The sequence below is a fragment of the Vicugna pacos genome, chromosome 12 (assembly GCF_048564905.1).
Source record: "Vicugna pacos chromosome 12, VicPac4, whole genome shotgun sequence".
Taxonomy (NCBI): Eukaryota; Metazoa; Chordata; class Mammalia; order Artiodactyla; family Camelidae; genus Vicugna; species Vicugna pacos.
Window position 1 is genome coordinate 57,325,406 of NC_132998.1, and position 18,987 is coordinate 57,344,392.

The 18,987-nt window shown below is 54.9% G+C and overlaps 1 protein-coding gene across 1 annotated transcript; it reads right to left on the minus strand.

The window, feature by feature from the left end:
• Positions 1-2,289: 2,289 nt before the first annotated feature.
• MFNG (MFNG O-fucosylpeptide 3-beta-N-acetylglucosaminyltransferase) lies at positions 2,290-16,868 on the minus strand. The gene is made up of 8 exons (XM_006207053.4): positions 16,372-16,868; positions 12,515-12,563; positions 12,002-12,104; positions 11,423-11,576; positions 8,347-8,432; positions 6,183-6,348; positions 5,347-5,432; positions 2,290-3,896 (listed from the first exon to the last, which is right to left on the minus strand). The coding sequence occupies exons 1-8, from the start codon at positions 16,621-16,623 to the stop codon at positions 3,830-3,832; spliced, it is 963 nt and encodes a 320-aa protein (XP_006207115.1). The 5' UTR covers positions 16,624-16,868; the 3' UTR covers positions 2,290-3,829.
• Between the last annotated feature and the right edge of the window lie 2,119 nt (positions 16,869-18,987).

The window sequence follows — 18,987 nt, forward strand, 5'->3', positions numbered from 1 at the left end:
AATATAAAGTCTGTGTTCAAATTTCCTCATTTTTCTCCACAATGTCTTTTTAGGGTCCATTCATTTGAACTAGGATCTAAACAAGGTCCAGGCATTGCATTTTATTGTTATGACTCTTAAATCTCTTTTCATCTCTAACATTCCTTCCTCCCTCTCTTTTTAATACCGTTTTACTTGTTGGAGATATCAGGTTCTTTTGTCCTGCAGAATTATCCTGATTGTTGATTTGGTGGGTTGAGCCCTTTAACACGTTCCTACTGTACCCCACCCCATTTCCTGAAACCTGATATTTAGATCCAGAGGGCTGATATGTGTAGGACATTGGTCCTATTTTGGTGAGCAGACTCCCAGGTAGAGCTGTGTCCTTCCAATTGCATGTTATTAGGAGCACTTATGGTCAGATTATCCCTTTCTGTGTGAGATTTAAAAACGCTCAATGTCTCCAGCTGGACCCCTCCATTATAAAGCTTCTCCGCCACCTTGCCCCCAAGGGGTTTTAGCACCTTTCAAAGAATCTTAAAACTGACAGAGCTCTGAGAAAACCATTTCACTCATTTTCCTACTCATCCCACAAATATCTGTGCCAGGAGGTGAGCAGCAGTGAGCAAAACCAGCACTGGGATCACTGAGCCAACAGTCAGATGGGGGCAAACAACAAACACATGCACGAGCAGGTGCCCCGACAAGAGACGCGTCTGCGAAGTTTACAGCTACATAGAGAGCTACCCCAGAGTGAAGTGATGGCGGTCAGGCAGCCGCACTGTGGTGGGTGATCAGGGAGGGCCTCCCTAGGAGAGGACACTGACACTTAATAAGAGCAATCCAGGGATTGGGGTGCAGGGAGAGGGACAAGCTGGTGCAGGCAGAGGGGTGCGCATCCACCAGGAGTAACGAGGAGGCAAGTGTGCCCAGCACCTGTGGACATAGGTGAGGGGCCTGAGGGGATGCCAGCAGTGGCAACACAGGAGAGACTGACCATGGCCAAGGCGTGATGGCGGAGGGTAGGTGATGGCCAGTCCAGCACACCTTCTGCCCCCTTTTATAGCCAAGAACACTGAGCTCAGGGAGGGCAGGGAGATACTGATTATTGAGCAAATATCTGCACCAGGAGCTTTCAGTGCAGCATCTCAAAACCACACAGCACGCTATGGAGAAGTCATTGTGTATTTTACAGGTGAGGCCAGTGAACAATGAAGTCACCTGCCCAAGGGCAAAGAGGCAGAGGTGCAAAGCAGGGTACCGCCCAGGCCTGATGAGGCCCTCCGATCCTCCAGAGTTGTCCCACACTGAGATGACCACTGTGGAGCCTCAAACCTTGGCTCTGGCCCCTAAAAGCCCTCTGTCCTGGACCAAAGGCCTCCTCCTTCTCTGTGCTTCAGTCTCGTAACCTGTAAAATGGGAATAACACTTGCCCAAGGGGCCCAGCAAGGCTAAGACAGGGTGGTCCAAACTCACCTCCCCACAATCCCTGCCTGTGGGGCCCACAAGGGTCACCTGAGGACAGCCTATGGGCAGCTACACACCCTGCCACACAGAGTCACAAAGGGTTAAACCCAGACTCCCTCCTTCCTCCATCCCAATTCTGATCCTTGCTGACTCTGCTCCCCCTCCCGACCATAGCTATTCTGGGACAATGGAGGCAGCAGATGGCCCGAGTCCTGTTCCCTCCACCCGACCCTCAGGATCTGGGAACAACCCGCAAATCTGCTGCTGCTTCTAAAAGTGGGCTGGCCGGCCGCCTTCTGCATACAGGGTGGAGGGGACAACGGCTGTGGAGCACACCAGTCCGTCCCTACCAGGCTGTGGGCCCAGGGTCCGCCCCAACTTGGCCCACATCCCACAAACCCAGTCTTAGGTCAACCCAGAAAGAAAGGGGGTTTTGGAAGAGTCCAAGCAGCCTGGCTCTGCACCAACAAGTACACGGTGGTCCCTCTCTGGGTCAGGCTCCTCCTCGGAAAACAAGGTGCTAAGGCTCCAGTGCTCAGAGATTCCCATCAGCCCAGACAGCGTTGCAGCAGGGACAAGGTCCTCCAAGGGCCAGAGGACGTGCTCCAGAGGAGCCCCCAGGCTCAGCTGCCTGGGTCAGAGCTCCTCCATCTCTTGGGCCCTCTTCTCCCTCCTCCCACCCAGCCTCGAGCCCACTGTGACCCTGACTCCCCAGCATCACGGGGCATGATGCGGACTGAGAGCTGACATCTCCTCTTCTTCCCTCCCTCCCCTCCCGCCAGGCACCACCAGGCCTGAAATTTCACCATGCTTACTTTCATTCAGTCATGCAGTCTCTTTGGGACCTGAAATTCTACAGGCACTTACATACTCAGCTCCTACCCTGGCTGTCAAAGTGTCCCTTTATCTAATACCAGAGCCTGAATTTCTCAGCTCCATTCTGCCTTCCCTAATTCTCTGGCCACCGCCAACCCAGGCCATGAGGGAAGATAAAAGGAGGAATCACTCCCGGCAAACCAGCACCTCGTGGCACACATATATTCACATGTGTGCGTGTCACACAGAAGTGTGACATAGGCACAAACACATCCACACACCATCACACATCTGTCCTTATGCACAGACAAGGGTAGAAGGGTACACGGCACACACACACACACACCTATGCACATGCTCACACGCCAACACACCAGAACACAGTACTCGCTCCTAACAGTTACTGTTCACTGAGCCATTCCTTTCCCCATGCCAGGCTCTGTGCTGTGCCCTTTACAAACCCTGCATCATTTCACCCACATATCAACTCCTTTTCTCATCTATAAAATGAGTGAACAGGCCAAAGAGACCAAACAGTTTCCCCAAAGTCACACAACCAGCAAAGGCAGAGCAGGGCTGTCTAGCTCGAGGACCCAGACGGACACCACTGAGAGAACGGATCAAAGACCCTGCCCCAGTCAGAAATGACTTTGGTTGCATTTAACAGAAAACTGAATCAAGAGAGGCTTAAACAAACAAGGGTTTAATTTTCTCACAGAACCAGATTTTGGAAGGGATAGCTGTGGATGATTGTCTTGGCCTTTCCTTCACGGCAGCAAGGTGGCTGCCCGAGATCCAGACATCACACCCACATTCACAGCAGGAAGATGAGTTATAGGGCTGCAAAACCTTCCCCAGAAACATCTCTGCTGTCCTTGCTTAGTTCACACTAACAGATAGAGCTCTGGCTCTGGCCAGATCTGGGTCACATGGCAGTCCCTAACAGCAAGGGAAGCCAGGAAAGTGAGCAAAAGGATCATCATGATTGGCTGGAACCCATTCTGACCCACCATCTGGATCTGAGCATGCTGATGCTCTGAACAAAATCAGATGGGGAGCAGGGGCTGGAGACTGGTCACCAGCAACAGTATCTGCCACAGAGCCTGCCATTCTGCCACCTGGGTCCTGCCAGTGGCTGGGGATCCAGCCAATCAAGCCAAGAATGGGTGGCTCAGTGTTTGGCCATAGGGGAGAGACTGAGAGACCAGAGCGGGCAGGAGCCAGAATGCACCCAGAGGCCCATGAATTCTCTGGAGGGTTAGGACTCCCCGAGCCTAAGCAGCTCAAGGACTCCCACCTTTGTTCCAGTTCAGCCACCGAAGGCCTATGGAAGCCCAGCCCCTGAGGCCTTTCTGGCCCTCACTTGGTGCACCTGGTCCTGAGCTGTCCAACCCACCTCCCAGGGGGTGGCAGCACCAGCCACCATCCAATCCTGGGCTTTCCCACCACTCAGAGACCCTGCCAGGAACTGCCAACCACACAGGACCTGCCACAAGCCCCCAAGGCTGCCCGGAAGGTGAAGGACAATCAGAGGCCTCAGCCCAAACTTTGCCCCGCAGCTCAGGGTTCACCGGGCCAGCAGCTGTGGGCACCAGGGAGTATCCGGGTAGAGGAGACAATGGAGGGAACGAAACCTGTGGAGAGACCAGAAATGGACAAGACAGTCACCCCCACAGGCTCCTAGGGGAACACGTGTCCTAGAGATGGTTTGGAGCAGGGTTTTGCACCTCAGCATGATTAACATTTGGGGCCAGGTAATTCTTTGTTGTGGGCGGCTGTCCTTTGCATTGTAGGATTTTAGCAGCATCCCTTGTCTCTGCCTACAAGATGCCAGTAGCATCCCTGCGAGTCTTAACAATTAAAAATGTCTCCACACATTGCCGATTGTCCCTTGGCTGGGGCAGGGAGTGGTGCAAAATGGCCCCTGGTTGAGAACCACTGGCTTATAAAGACTTCAAAAGCCAGGGAAACCATGAAGAGATCTCAGCTGAGGCCGTACCATCTGACCACACATGTTGGTTCCATCCCCATTAGGCAGGAACTTAGAGAATCTAGAATCTTCTGGCTTTGAGAGAATTCAATACCAAGTCTTAAACCTCCTGGCAGTATAGCCATAGCTTGCATACCTCCACTGATGGGGAGCTCACTCCATTAGAAGGCAACACCTTTCATCTTGGAATTTGAATGTCTTTTCCCCGTATAGAGCCAAACTCTGTCCCCTTGTAATGTCCAACTGGTTCACAACAGCCCTGGGCCCAGCAGCCTTGGGACAGACAGACAGACAGCTCTGTAGGACTTCAAGGGCAGAAGTGCTGGCTCCTCTAAGGATTACACACCTCAGATAAATCCAAAGCCAGACAGAGTCCAGAAGGCCTTTGGGGCATGGGGTGGGGCAGGGGGTTCCCTGCCACCTCCCCCACTGAATCTAATGCCACTTTCCTCTCTTCTCCCACGTTCTGGTCACACTGGCTTCTTTTACTTCCTTGAGTAGGTCTTGTTCCCCTGCCCCAGGGTGTCAGAGGCTGTGTGCAAAGCTGCTTTACAGCAACCAGGGCAGGATGAAGAGGGCTGAGCTGAACAGTCCTAATCCCCCTGGGGCCTGTTTGGGGACAGAACTGGAAGGTGCCTAGCTGATATTTTAGCCCCCACTGCAACCTTCTATCCATCGAAAAGTATCACCAAAGAGACAAAGAGCCTAAGAAATATTCTTTTTTAAATTCCCCACGAGTGCCTGAGGTTTCCTCCATTAGAGCATCTCCTTTGTTCAGTGAGGACATTTCTGTCTTCCAGGGGCTCCTAAAGAACCCCAGAGGCTTAGGCCCGGGAGAGCCCTTCAGATCCATGACGCCCAGCCTCCTTGTATTACAAATAGGGTGACTGAGGTCCAGAGAGGGCAAGACACTTGCTCATGGTCACACAGCAATCCAGTGACAGAGCGGAGACTGAAATCCACTCCCTCCACTCCCAGCTTTGTGCTGTCAGCCACTGACCTCTCTCACTCCCCTCCTTCCCAGCTCCCCCATCTTTGGATGCCTGGACTCAGGCCCCACTCTTCCATTCTACAGTTTCAGCCCCCAGACCCACCTGGAGGGGTCCTCCTCAGGGGAGAAGGGGCCATGGAGCTTAATGACATTGAGTTTCCCTTCAAAGACACCATAGCTGAGCGTCACCTGTGCAGAGAGAAGCAGAGAAGAGTGAAGGGCTGAGGGGTAGCCCACTGGGGACACCACCAGGGGGCATCATTTGGGCAGAAACAGAGAAGGCACATAAGGCTTTTCAGGGGCACAGAAAGCCCGCCTCTGCGCCTGAAATTCCACCATTAGCAATGAGGAGCCCACCCCACTCCCATTTGCCCATAAACCTATCTGTGCCCCTAAGAGTCTAGTTTATCTGGGAGGCTGGACCAATTCCCTCATTTACAGATTGGGAAACTGAGGCTCAAGAGGGGAAGGCACATTTCCAGTAAGTTGTGTGCCTGGACGGAGGTTTCCTGAGACCCACTCTAGGGCCTTGGCAATCCTTCTCCACCCACAGCCTCAGGTTACTTCACGTGCAGTGAAGATGTGGGATGCTGACCCCACACAAGAGGCAGTCAGGCACAGAGGTTAAAGACTGTGGGCTTAGGGGGTCATCCAACCAGAGTTCAGATCCTTCTCTGTCCTTTTCTAGCTGTGTGCCAGTTAATTTTGCTCTCTGGATCTCAGTTTCTCCATCTGTAGTATGGGAATAATATTAGAATCCACCCATGTGAATGTTGTAAGGAACCAGAGAGATAAAGAAGATAAGGCCCCCAGTATGGTGCCTGGCACAGCAAGGGCTCTGAAAACCCCAACCATTAGGGTGCTTTGGTTTTGGTTGCCCCAAATCTGCCCCACATGCACACCTCCCCCATTGCCACCTTAGCCCCGAGGCTGACTCACCTGCTCCGGGAGCTGGGCGGCCCCCAGCAGCTGCAGGGTCTCCAGGTGGGAGTGGAAGAGGGGGCTGGGCTGCAGGTGGCCGCCCAGCTTGCACTCAACAATGTAGCCCACAGTGCAGTCGTCCGGCAGCCGAATGAGGGCAGATGTGTCCACGAAGCTGGGGCCACTGAGGGACAAAGCCATGCTGTGGCCACTGGCCTAGGCCTTTGACACCTTTAGCTCCCCCTGCCTCTCAGAAGACCATCCCTCCACCACGGCCAGCTGGGAGAGCAGAGCTCAGCTCTAGCATCTGCCTCCTGCATACTGTGTGACCTCCAGCAAGTCACAAACCTCTGGGAGCCTCAGTTTCCTCTTCTGTAAAATGGACATGATAACGGCACTGCCCTCCCAGGGCTGTTGTGAGGATTAAGCGGAGTGATAAGATGAAACTTTTATAAATGCATGCTTTCCTTCTCTCTCTTTCTTTTCGTTCATTCATTCACTCATTTGTTTGTTCTTGAGTTTGAGCATCTGCCTGGTGCCACCATGCTAGGGCTGAGGACACAGAGATGAGAAAGAAATGCTTCCTGCCCTCACCAGCAGCCCCGCTTCTGGAGGGAGACAGACAGATGAGCAGGCCATTTCAGAGAAGGACTGGTGCTAAGTCAAAGGGAAGCACAAGGGCTGGGGACACAGAGAGGGAAGGTGGATTCCCAGAGGAGGTGGCAGTCTTCTGTTTTGCTTTTCATTTAATCGTGGCAGCGGCAGTTGTTAAAAGGAGTCTTACAGGATGAGCTGGAGTCAGCCAAGTGCCACGAGGGAGAGAAGCAGTGTCCCAGGCAAAGGCATCACCTGACTGCCTATCCCGTGAACGCCCTGCTCAGAATGCCTGACTAAGGGATCAAGTGCATGCAGAAGCCCAGCCTTCACTCCCCTCCCCAAGGGAACGTGCCAAGGGCTGACGCACAGAGAGCGGGCGCCTTTTTCTAATTCACACAAATGTACCATAGAGGTGGGCTGAAGCCCAGATGGGGGCATGCCAGGCACAGGGATGCCCCTGGACCATGTGTAAACGCCTGCTGTCAACAGGACCTAGGACAGCATTCCCGCTCCCAGTCAGGGCACAAACTGCCCCTGCAGGACCCCTTCCATCCAGGGCAGGCTGGTGCAGAGGTAAAGCACTCAGATCTTGGAACCAAACCCAGCAGCTGAGTGACCTTGAACCAATCACTTGCTTAACCTCTCAGTGCCTCAGTTTCCTCAGTCAAGTAGAAATAAGGCCCAGGGTGGTGGGTAGGAACGTAGGTGTTTAGCATGCACGAGGTCCTGAGTTCAATCCCCAGTACTTCCATTTAAAAATAAAATAAAATAAAATATAATAAAATAAAATAAAATAAAATAAACCAAATTACCTCCCCCTCCAAAAAAAAGACTTAAAAAAATAAGGCCAATATCCCTTCCTCCCTTCCGCCCTGGGGGCTGTGATACTGTTAGCAAAGCATAGGCCCGGCTCAGAGTCAACCCTTAATATGAGGTAGTGACAGCGATGTGGCTGTTAATGACAATAGTGGCCTGCCCAGCTGACCTCAAGAGGCTAGACCTTTGCCATGTCCTCTCTGGAACGCCAGTACCCCTGCCCCGTACTGAGAGCTCCCACTGCACCCACAATCCCCCTCACCCTGGGCCTCTCTCGGACCACCTTAGCTCAAATGCTACCTCTGCCAGGAAGCCTGCCCTCCCGTCCCCAAGCAGAAGGCCCTACTCCTTCCTCTGAGTGTCCCTGCACTTGGCCTTCACCTCCCCTGCAAAAGTGACCAGTCAGAAGAGGGCTAAAATAGAACCTAATATTTGCCTGGCTTGGACCAGGTGCCAGCCCAGACACTTTCTCATTTAACCCTACTCACAACGGACGACCACCAGATCCATTTTACAGATGGGGGTACTGAGGCTCCAGGAGATTACACGACTTGCCTGTGTGTGGCAGAGTGCACTAGGCTGTGTACCCCCAAAGGCAAGGTGGCAGGCAGCTTACCCACCACTAACTGTGTAAATCTGTGACTCAGTGGGAATGAGAGGGAGTTCCTCTTGAGCTTGTTCTCAAATCCTTCCTGCTGCAAAGTCCCCACACACACACACCAGACACCACCCACCACCCTCCCCCACCTGCCTGGTGGTCTCCGCTTACCTGGCCCACGGGGCCATCTTCAAAGCCAATTTGCGGTTGATGCAGAAGCCGGCACCTCCAGTGGCAAACCAGAACTGTACCAGCCTCTGGGGAGAGAGATGGGGAGGGCCAAATTGCAGGGTGAGCCTGGGGGGTGGGGGCAACAGCCAACAACCCCTTGCCTCCATCCAGCATGACTCAAAAGCTTTTTATTTCACATCTGTCTAGAGTCTTGCTACAGCCTGACATTATTACGCCCATTTTGTAGATAAGGAAACTGAGGCCCAAAGTAACATAGCTAATTAAGAGTGATGGCACCTGAAACTAACATTGTAAATCAACTACACTTCAATAAAAAATAAAATTAAAAAAAAAAAGGATGATGGGACACCAATTAGACCTCAGTCTGGCTGGATTTCAGTTAAAGAGACCACATACCATATTTGTCCAACCGCTGCACCTTACTCCTGTCCCCAGAGAAATGTCTCTGCCTCACCCCATGTGGTTCAAGAGGGGCTGCTAAACACAGCACCTGCTCCCATAGGCCACAGAGGCGGGAAAGTGCCCCAGGAATGACGGATCACAAGACCACAGCCCTTGACCCCGTGACTGGCTCAGCAGCAGGCACATGACTTAGGCCAGCCAATCAGAGTCCTTTCCTGAGCTCCATATGCTATGAGAGAGAGATGCGTTTACAGGGTCACCAGTAAATATAATGCTGATGCCATTTCCACCAGGCTACTTACACTGACCTTACCACTCCCAACTCCTGGGATCAAGAATGCTTTTCCACAAAAGGAGAGAATGAGGCCTCTCATGGAGTAGAGAGAAGAGCAGACAGGCCTGTGAGCCCCTGAGGCCAGAAAACCCCTTGACATCTCAATCTCAGGAACCAATACCATTCCTTTGGGGTTTCAACCACTTTCTGCCCTCACCCAACATCACCACTGCCCAAAGTCTCTTCTACCTCTTCTATGGGGACCTGGAAATTCACCCATGAATTTCTTTAAGGCTTTTGAGAAACACTACCTTTTCAGCTGTACCACCTCTTGGTCAAACAAGTGCCCTAAGGTTACCTTCTCCCAAGTACACAGTTGGTGCTTCACTGATGCGTGTTGCATTGGGTTGAGATATCTCCCGCGATGCAGCAGTGAGAAGAGCCCTGGGCAGGGAGTTGGAAAGTCTGGCAGTGGGCCCCCCGCCTCCTCCACTGCACAGCTGTATGACCTTGAGAAAGCCCCTCCCCGGACCTCAGATTTGTCACCTGTGAGTACAACACTGGCTCCAGTTCTGAAATCCAGTGGCTCTCCTGGCCCAGAGGTGCCCTCCTCCTGAAGACCTCTGTGAGCTTACTTCTGAGATGCTGAACTCTTAGAGAGAGGTCGGGCCTCAACCAGGCAGAATGAATGGTTTCTTGAGGCCCTGACACACAGGAGGCGCCCAATAAATGCTAGTTTAATGAATTGATGAGGGCAGGGCTCCCACTCCCAAGGAATTATAGTAACACCAGCGGTGACCGTGTAGGCACCTAACCCCGAGCACTGACTGTGCCGAGCCCTGTGCTAAGAGCTGTAATGCAGGTGAGGTGACCAAGGTGCACAGAACTGAGGTCACTTGCCTGAGGTCCCAGAGCTGGGACTGACCCTGAGCCAGAGCTCTTGCCCCCTTTGCTGTCCCACCCCAGGGGATGCCAGGGTCTGAACAGGCCAGGACCTTTGGGTCAGAGTCCTGGGATCCCACCTGTGGAGTCTGTGACAAGGAGGGCATTCATGCACGTTGTGGGGTCGGGGCCTGGGTGTGCCCAGCAGGGCTCCGAATCTGCACAGGAAGAACGCGGCTTGGAGCCACGAGGCTGAGCTGAGCCGGGTGCTGATCTGTAAGACTCAGTAGTGCCTGCCACATGCCAGGCCCCTTCCCAAGCACTTGGACAGATGACCTCATTTAATTCTTTCTTTGCCCACAACAACCCTATGAGGTAGTGACTATTATTGATTTTACAGATGAGGAAACTGAGGCACAGAGAGGTGAGATGACTTCAATCAAGGTCACAAAGCCAAAAGGTAGCAAGGTGTGTGAACTCTGGGAGTCAGGTCCCGGAGCAGAGCTCCCAACTCCTCAGGCCAAGGGTCAGGTGCGTGGGAGCCTCGGGGACCCGTCAGCTCACCTGGAATCAGCTCGTTCACACACACACCTCCAGGGCCCAGGAGGATTAATTAGGGCTCAGAGGCTGATTAGCTGCAGATAATTAAGGTTTTGTGTTTCCTGCTTTGGTTTCCCTAGTGAAGCAGATGGTGACCCCGGGAGGGAGAAAGCCCCACAGCAGGTCCAGTTCCGCTCCAGGCGCTGCCTCTAGGGAGCCTGGACCCCTGACTTGCCCTTTCACTGGGGCCAAGGGAGCCCTAGGGGCCTGTGCCATCCCAACACTGGGAGCCTGGTGGGTGCTGGGGAAGGGGGAAAACCATGCAACATACCTATACTAAAAAAAATTCTACACTGTTTCTCTGAAAGTCAAATTTAACAGGTATCCTGGCTTTTCGTTTGTCTTCTAAATCTAGTGACCTTAATCTGTCCATTCAGGTCTGGAGCTGAAGCTGGCGCTGGGGACCCTGTTGTGCCAAGTGTCAACTCCTCAGTTGCTGGTTAGAGAGGAGGGGTGCCTAGGGGAGGGGAGGGTTCAGGGGCTCCCGGCAGCAGCAATTTCCCACCTGGCCCAGTAGTACTTAGCATTTTAACAACCTGTACAACTGCATGGTGATACCAGGTGGTTATTAGGAGCCCTGCCATGGAGTCAGGAAGCCTCAGCCCACCCCCATCTCACTGTGAGCCCAGGACGAGCTGCTGCTCCTCAGTGGCCCAGGCCCTACTAAGTGCCATCTCGATGCCTCCTCTGCGTTATCTCAGTCTCCCCATTTCATAAAGGAGGAGACAGGATCAGAGGCCAAGCCATCAGCCTAGACAGGCAGGGATGCAGCCAAATCAGAAACCCAGAAAACCCATCAGGCCCCTCTACAGCCCCGCCCCCGCGTGGCCCCGCCCCCTCGAGGCCCCGCCCCCGGGACCAGCGGCCAATGCGCAAAGCCAGCAGGGAGTTACCCACCGTGCGGTTGTGGGGCTGTGGCTCAGAAGCGTGGATGGGCCGGTTCAGGCTGGGCCGGCCTACGTAGACGTCGAGGGTCTGCGGGAAGGCTTTCAGCAGCTTCAGCAGCGCCCTAGGGTTCAGATAGTTGTCGTCGTCCACATGGCAGAACCACCTGTGGGGATGGGAGGGGGAAGTGAGCTTGCAGGGGGTCCCAAAGGCTGCCAGCCAGCCAGCCAGCCAGACTCCCCCTGCGCCCCGATAAGGAGTCAACAAACAGCTATGGGGCGGGGGTGGCTAACATTTAAGGCACCTGTTCTGTGCCAAGCAGCATCTTGTGTAAGTTCATGAGGAAGCTATGCACACTTCACAGGTCCGGACCTAGACTCAGAAAGGTTAAAACACTTGCTCAAAGTCACACAGCCAGTGAATGGCAGGATTCTAACCCAGACAGTCTGCCCAGAGACAGACCCCAGGTAAGCCCTACATGATTAAATTCACAAGACCTAAACAACTTTACTTTTTTGACACAACCATTTCAATAAGGAATTGGCCTGAAGCAAAGGTCACACGTGCCCCCAAAGTCCAAGGTGAACTCACCTCAGCCCGCTGGCCAGGAAGGCATCGAACTCAGCAGCCATCTTGCAGGACAAGGCAGGATGGCTGTGCTCTGCAGAGCAGTTGGTGATCACGAGGTGGGACCCTGGAGAAGTGAGGACAAGTCAGGGGCCCCTGCCCAGCTCCTCCCCAGAGCCCTGCACAGTGTGAGCATGCAGATTAAGGAGAGGCCTCAGAGAGCCTGGAGCAGTCCACCCACTCCCATTTTACATATAAGGAAACTGAAGCCAGGGAGGGCTGACCTGCTCAGGACCCCAGAGCTAATGAACAGTAGGCAGGGCTGGGACCCAGGTGTCCAGGGCCTTGTCCAGCACAGCCCCTCCCCACACCCATCCTTATTGCCAGGCAAGAAGCCTGCTCCCTTCCTGGGCACAGGGGGAATCCCCATGTGCCAAGGTGGGCAGCCTTGTCTTCCGGAGACCCCCCAGGCCAGGGAGCAGCCACCCCAGCTTTCCTTGGTAACAGCCAAGGCGCCTCTACCCAACCCAGAGTTACCCAGTCTCTCCTGGAGACCTTCATCCGGGCTGTCAGTGAAGATGAATGTCTAGGAAAGAGAAATCGAGTCAAAACTAGGGTCAGCCAAGGGGAGTCCAGTGCCAGCCCACAGCCTACCACCGCCAAGTCCAGGTGGATGCACACAGCAGACCTCTGTCCTCCTTCAGTGAGGGGCACATGCCCCTCTCACAGTCACACACTCCTTTAGGACAAAATGACTTTCTCAGCTACCCAGCCCCCCTCCCCCATACAACACACATAAGCCAGCTTTTGTAGATACACAACTTTACAGTGTACACCAGCCCGTCAGTCTCACACTCAGCCCCCTTACAGACCAGCACCCACTGGGACCCTGCCAGAATCACACACCCTTGGCAGAATCACACTTTCTTCAACCACACACACACACACACACATCACAGTCCCACAAACACATATACACAACACTGGGACACTGTACTCCTTAAGGAGATAGGCAGGATTTTGACAGCCACACAAACTCCCTGTGTAAGCATCAGGGCCCTTACACATCTCCCTAATAGGACAGGTGCCAACCAACAGCATTCACACACCTGGTCCCCCGTAACCTCACTAAACCTCCAGACAGGTGTTGTGATCTGTCCCCTTTGCAGATGGCAGATGGAGGCTAAGTGATGGATCATGGCTGTGCAGCTGGCCAGAGCTGAGCTAAGATTCGAACCCACAGGCCTGGACCTCTCCCTAGCTGTCACCTCCCACCGCGACCAGACATCTCCCCAGGGACCTAGCAGGGGCCTCAGATCAGTGCGTGAGCACTCGTGTGCCCCCAGACCTGGGCTCCTCTCACTCTTCCCTTTTTCCCTGGGACCCAACACCTTGGGGTCACCATGCCTCCTCTCTTTCTCTCACACCCACATCCAATCTGTCAGCAAATTCTGTCCACCCAATTCTCAAACTACCAGCGTGCGACCTCTCCCCGCAGCCTCCACGGCCAGCCGCGGTCCAGCCCCCCTCGTCACCTCCTGCCCACTTTGCTGCCATCACCTTTTCCCCGCTCTGCCTGCTCTGTCCTGCCCACCCTAAGTCTGTTTTCAACACAGCCCCAGGGGAGCCTGTGAAGTAAGTCAGATCTTTCTCTCCCTGCTCCCTGGCAAACTTTTGCCACCAAACAGGCACCAGATAGTGGAACTCTCTGAAGTCTGGAGCATGGGCCAAATGGGCCAGGGAATGCTTGTGAATGAATCCATGGTGGGGAGAGGGGAAGACGGGTCCCACAGCAGAGCCCGGCAGGGCACATAAGGCTGCTGTTTTTGGTCCCCGGGAATCCTGAGGCTGGCACAGGGCGGTAGGCAGAATTTCTTCTAAGCTGAGGGCTTGCATTTGATTTGTTTCAAGGAGGGACCCTGACAATGGTTAAAACCTCGCAGGAAAACAAAGGGACAGACAGCCTGCTGGGGTCAGGGGAGGGGGTGTCTGGGGACCATCTGCTACAGAGGAGGGGAGATGTGGGGCTGTCGTTTCTCCCCCCACCACCCACCCCTGCCCTCGAGGACAGTGGGGAAGAGAAAGTCTCCCTCTGGATCAAAAAACGTGCCTCCCCCAAGCCCACCCCCTCTGCCTGGGACAAAGGCTGCACACGAGCCCTGGCCCGCTGCCACAAAGGCCCACCTGCCACCCGGCCGCCTTTAACCATCTGGGGCGGGTGCCCAGCCCTGTAGTTAACTAGCTCAGGCCTGCTCCTGATGGCAGAGCTGAGAGAGGCGCCGAGATCCTCCTGCCCTGTGCAGCTGGGAAACTGAGAGCTGAAAGGGGAGCCCTTTGGACAAGGTCACCGGTAGAAATGAGCCAAAGGGTGGAGATAAAGGGGGCCCAGAGGCAGTGACCAGAGTGGGTCTCCCTGTCTCCTCTCCTCTTTCTCTGTTTGAGCATCCTTCCTCTTTTCGACTCTGCCTGAAAGGACAAGATTCTAGACTCTGCTCCTTGTGCTAGGGGCAAGGATGTGGGGGATGGGAGTGTAAAACTATGTGAATTCATCTCCTACATCTGCTTAACTTGGCTCAGTTTCCTCACCTGTAAAATGGGACTATCAGTACTTCCCACTTGGGTTGTTGTGAGGCTTAAATAGATGGATACACCTGATGTATGTCCCTTAGAAGCTGACAGCTGGCAGGTACTCCCTCTGGCTGCCTGGTTAGCATCTGGGATTGACCTCAGGGCACAGACCAGGTGGCTGCTTGCCTCTCCTCTAGCAGCCTGGTCCTCCCAGACCTAGATCCTCAGGCTGGAGGCGCAAGTGACCAGGTAGCTGTGGGATCCTGAGTCTCCGCAGGGAAGGAGGGGCCCCTGCCGGGAGGTAGGGGCTGGGTCCCACTGGGCTCCGCCCCCCCAGGCCTCCTGGGTGATGCTGGCAAGCACTTCCTCCTCTCTGGCCTCAGTTCCTTCATCTGGAGCAGGGGCACCACCATAGTGATCAAGACAAGACAGGAAAGGGCCTCAGACCACGTGAGGCCATGTTCCCGGGTACACACAGACATAGCACCATAAACAGGAAGGTCTGTGGGGAGGGCCAGGCTCAGCGGCTTCCGCAAGCGGAACCAGAACCTCCCCAAGATGAGAAGCCGCGCAGAGCCCCAGGGAAAAGCCCGAGGTGTGGGTGGTCCAGCAAGGGAAGTGTTCATCCAGGGTGCCAAGACATCAGGGCCAAGAAATCAGGGTGGGGGTGTCTCCTCCCTAGGGGGCCCTGGCCTATTCCAGGTACCACCTCCCCTCTCCTTGGTCTCCAGGAGCCCCAACCCCCTCCAAAGTCTCAGTCAGTCGCTTCCTCCCACTGTACCAGCCACCAAAGTGGGGCAGCACGTGTGTGTGCCACGCACGTGCGCAGGTACGTATACAAATCTGCCCCACCACCTCCCCCAGAGGCTGCTCCCAACACCCCCAAATCACTGACTTTGCTTGAGAAGGGCACTGGGTGTGGGGAGGGGAAGACCCAGAAGGGACTCTGCTTGTCAGCGCCGCCTTCCCAGAAAGACACAAGCCGTGCACCCCGGTCACACACACACCTCATCATTGCACATCTAACACTGACACTTTGGCTTCATGCATGTGAGCATACACACATGTGTATACAACACACACACACACACACGCATGAAATCCTGCAGGCCAGGCAGGCCTCTACCCCCACCTCTTGCCCACCACTGCCTCAGCCACCACCATCCCAGCACACACCCTCACTCCCTCCCTCCCTCGGAAACCGCCCCACAGGAAATGGAGCACTGGAGGTGAGGTGCCAGTCCCCTGGGCACACCCTGGGCAGCAGAGGCATGGGGGCAGGGGCTGTCGGGAATTCTGAAAGGATGCCCCCCTGCCCCTCTCCCCAGACAGGTCCCAGCAGGATGTTCCCCTCCTCATCGGCTCAGCCCCTGTGCTCCACCCTCACAGCCAAGGCAGGAGGACAACACCCAGGGCCTGGACGGGGGCAGCCTGGCCTGGACGCATGTCAGAGTCAGGGCCTTGCCCCAGCTGCCCAACACCCACCACTGCCCCCGATGCCAGGCTGGGCCAGGACGGGCAGGAAGGAAACGGGCACTGCAACAACTAGGGAATAGAGGGACCCCCAGGAGGGACCCAGGAGCCTGGGGTAGGGGCCCAGCCTGGCCCCAAAAAGAAACGAAGCAGAGGACACCTGGCTCTGGGGCCAGCGAGGGGCACAGTCAGGGCCACAGGAGCCCCTGATGCTGGGAGCAAGGAGGGCAAGGCAGCCCAGGTGAAGCAGGTGGGTGAGCAGTTTCTCCCTCGAGGCCGCCAAGGACCTCAACTCAACTCAGTAGAAAGGCCTCTGGGAGTCCCTCCTGGGCCCGCAGCCGCCCACTTGTCACCTGTTCCCTGGTCCTGGAGACCCATGTGTCCAGCAGCAGCTCCAGGCGGGAGCGGTGGAAGACCCGGGTCGTCTTGACTGCGATGAAGACGTCGTGCAGCTGCAGCTCAGGGAACAGACGGCTTGGCGGGCTCAGCCCAGGGGTCTCCAGCCCGCCCTGCGGGGACAGGCTGGAGTGGTACCGGAGGGAGAGGAGCCCCATGCACAGAAGGGTGAGGAGGGCTCCGGCCAGGCCCCGGAGCCGGCACTGCATTGGCTCGGGGACCTCAGACAGCTCAGCCCCCAAATCCCAACTAGACGGGAAGGTGAGGCTGCTCAGGCCGGAGCCCCAGCAAAGGCAAAAGTCTGCCAGGCATCAGGGGCGGGCCAGGAGGGGAGAAGTGGGAGCTGGTGCTCTGGCCCCGGAGGCTCAGCCATGGCAGCCCCACCGCCACCAGCCCTCCACCTGCTCCGCAGCCCTCCCGCCACCACCGCCAAGGCGGGCTCTGGAGCGCCTGGCCCCGCCTCTGCCTCCAGCGCAGCCCAGGGGCGGGGCCGGCCCAGGGAAGCCCCAGAGGTGGCTGGAAAGAGGCACTGGCTGAAGGGACAGCCCCGGCTTTGCCAGCTGCCGCAGTGGGGGTGGGGGCAACAACCCCTCCATGCTTGGATGGAAGGCAGGGGCCCTCCAGCCTTCCCACTCCCCAGAGACCACTGACTAAGCTCATTCAACACTCTATATTTTCTAGTGTCCTGGTAGCCAGCCTCCCAGGTTTTGCTCACACCATTCGTCATCCTGGATGCTCTCCCCCAGCCCCCGCCATCCTCACTCATGTTCCCTCTACCAGGCTTGATGTTATTTAGACTTTAAGGCTCAGCTCAATTGTTCTCTCCTCCAGGAAGCCCCTCAACCTCGGGGGCTCCCACAGTAGTTCCTTTAATCTTTACAACAGTACTAGAATTGTTATTTCCAATTTATTGCTGAACACATAAGGCTCAGAATGATCTAAGATGATCCAGCAGCTCAGTCACAGAGCCAGGTGGAACCCAGGTCTCTGGCCCTCATCTGGCTCACAGGAGGTCCCCTGAGGGTGCATGTCCTGCTGTGGCCCACCATACTCTATCTTACTCAGCAGTCTTTATTTCTGCCTCTCTCCCAGCCAAGCCAGTGGATGGAGGACCTTCTCCAGCTACCATCTCTGTCTTGTTTTGTATAAGGTCACTCACATCTTGTCCTCCCTCCACTAGAACACTGCACTGGCTCCCATCTCCCTCAGAACAAAAGCCAAAGATCAGACACCAGCCTACAGGCCCTGTGTAAGCTGGGCCCCTGTTACCTCCAACCCCATCTCTCCTACTATCGTCCCCTTGCTCTCTCACTCCAGACCCAGTGGGCTTCTGGCCAGCTCAAGGACACACCCACCTCAGGACCTTTGCACATGCTGTTCCTGCCTCAGCCTCTCCCTAGAGATCCACACATTTCACACCCTCACCTCCTTCAAGTCTACGCAAATGTTTTCTTCTCCATGAGGCCTTCCCAGACTATTTTATTTAAAGTGCAATCCCTTCTCCTCCCTCCTTCCCAGCCCCCCAGGTCTCTCCTTCCCAGGTACCCTTTTCTGCTGTGTTCTCTCCATAGCATTTTTCATCTGCCAACATCCTGTATATTTTACTTATTTATTGTCTGTATTCCTCATGAGAATATCAGAACAGAGATTTCTTTTTATTCACTGAATCCCCAGTGCCTAGAAGAATGCCTGGCACATGGTAGGAGCTCAATAAAGATTTGTTAATTAAACAGAAAAAAGTACCAGATGGCTGGTGAATTGAACTGGGCCTGCTGTGGCCCAACCCTGCATTAGCACTGTAGAGGGAGAGCAAAGGAAAATCAATCCTCTGGACTCACTCTCCTATGAGCCAGCCCCGTGCCAGACTCCTTCACCGCCCATCTTCTCAGAACAGCATCACCAAGGGATGATCTCAGGCTTTGTGTCACACAGACCAGGGGTCAGATCCTGATTTGGCCACTCAAAAGCTGTGTGACTCGGGGCAAGTTACTTCACACCTCTGAACTTTACTTTCATTTGTAAAATAGGGACAAAAAGAAGACTTGGTGAAGATGAAAGGATTGGTGGGCTTCTCCACCCCATGGAAAGGACATCTAACAAGGGACCAGGCAATCACAGCTGAGACACTGGGCTCCTGCATCTTCCCCTAGACTCCTATGTCCATAGACAGAGCATTGGGCCAGGCACACAGCAAGCAATAGGGGAGGTTCATTTACTGAAATGAGCATGACCGAGTCTCCACACCCAGGAAGCCCACAGAGACCCATAATGCTGCCACAAAACAGAGTATGGCATGGCCCGGAATTCCTAAGGATTGGGAGACTCAGGCAGGCTTCGTAGAAATGGTGCCTGACCCAGACTTCAAAGGACACTGAGATTTAGGCAGCCCCCACCCCTGGACTTGGCCTTCCCAGTCTCATTTCCTACAGTCCCCAGGCAGCCAAACTCAACCCATTTTCTGCCTCTGAAACTTTGCTCTTGAGGTTCCCTCCACATAGTAAACCCACTCCCCCAAAAACCTCCCAGAGGCCTGCCCGAGTTCATCATTGTGACTGAGAACAGTTGTAGGAAGA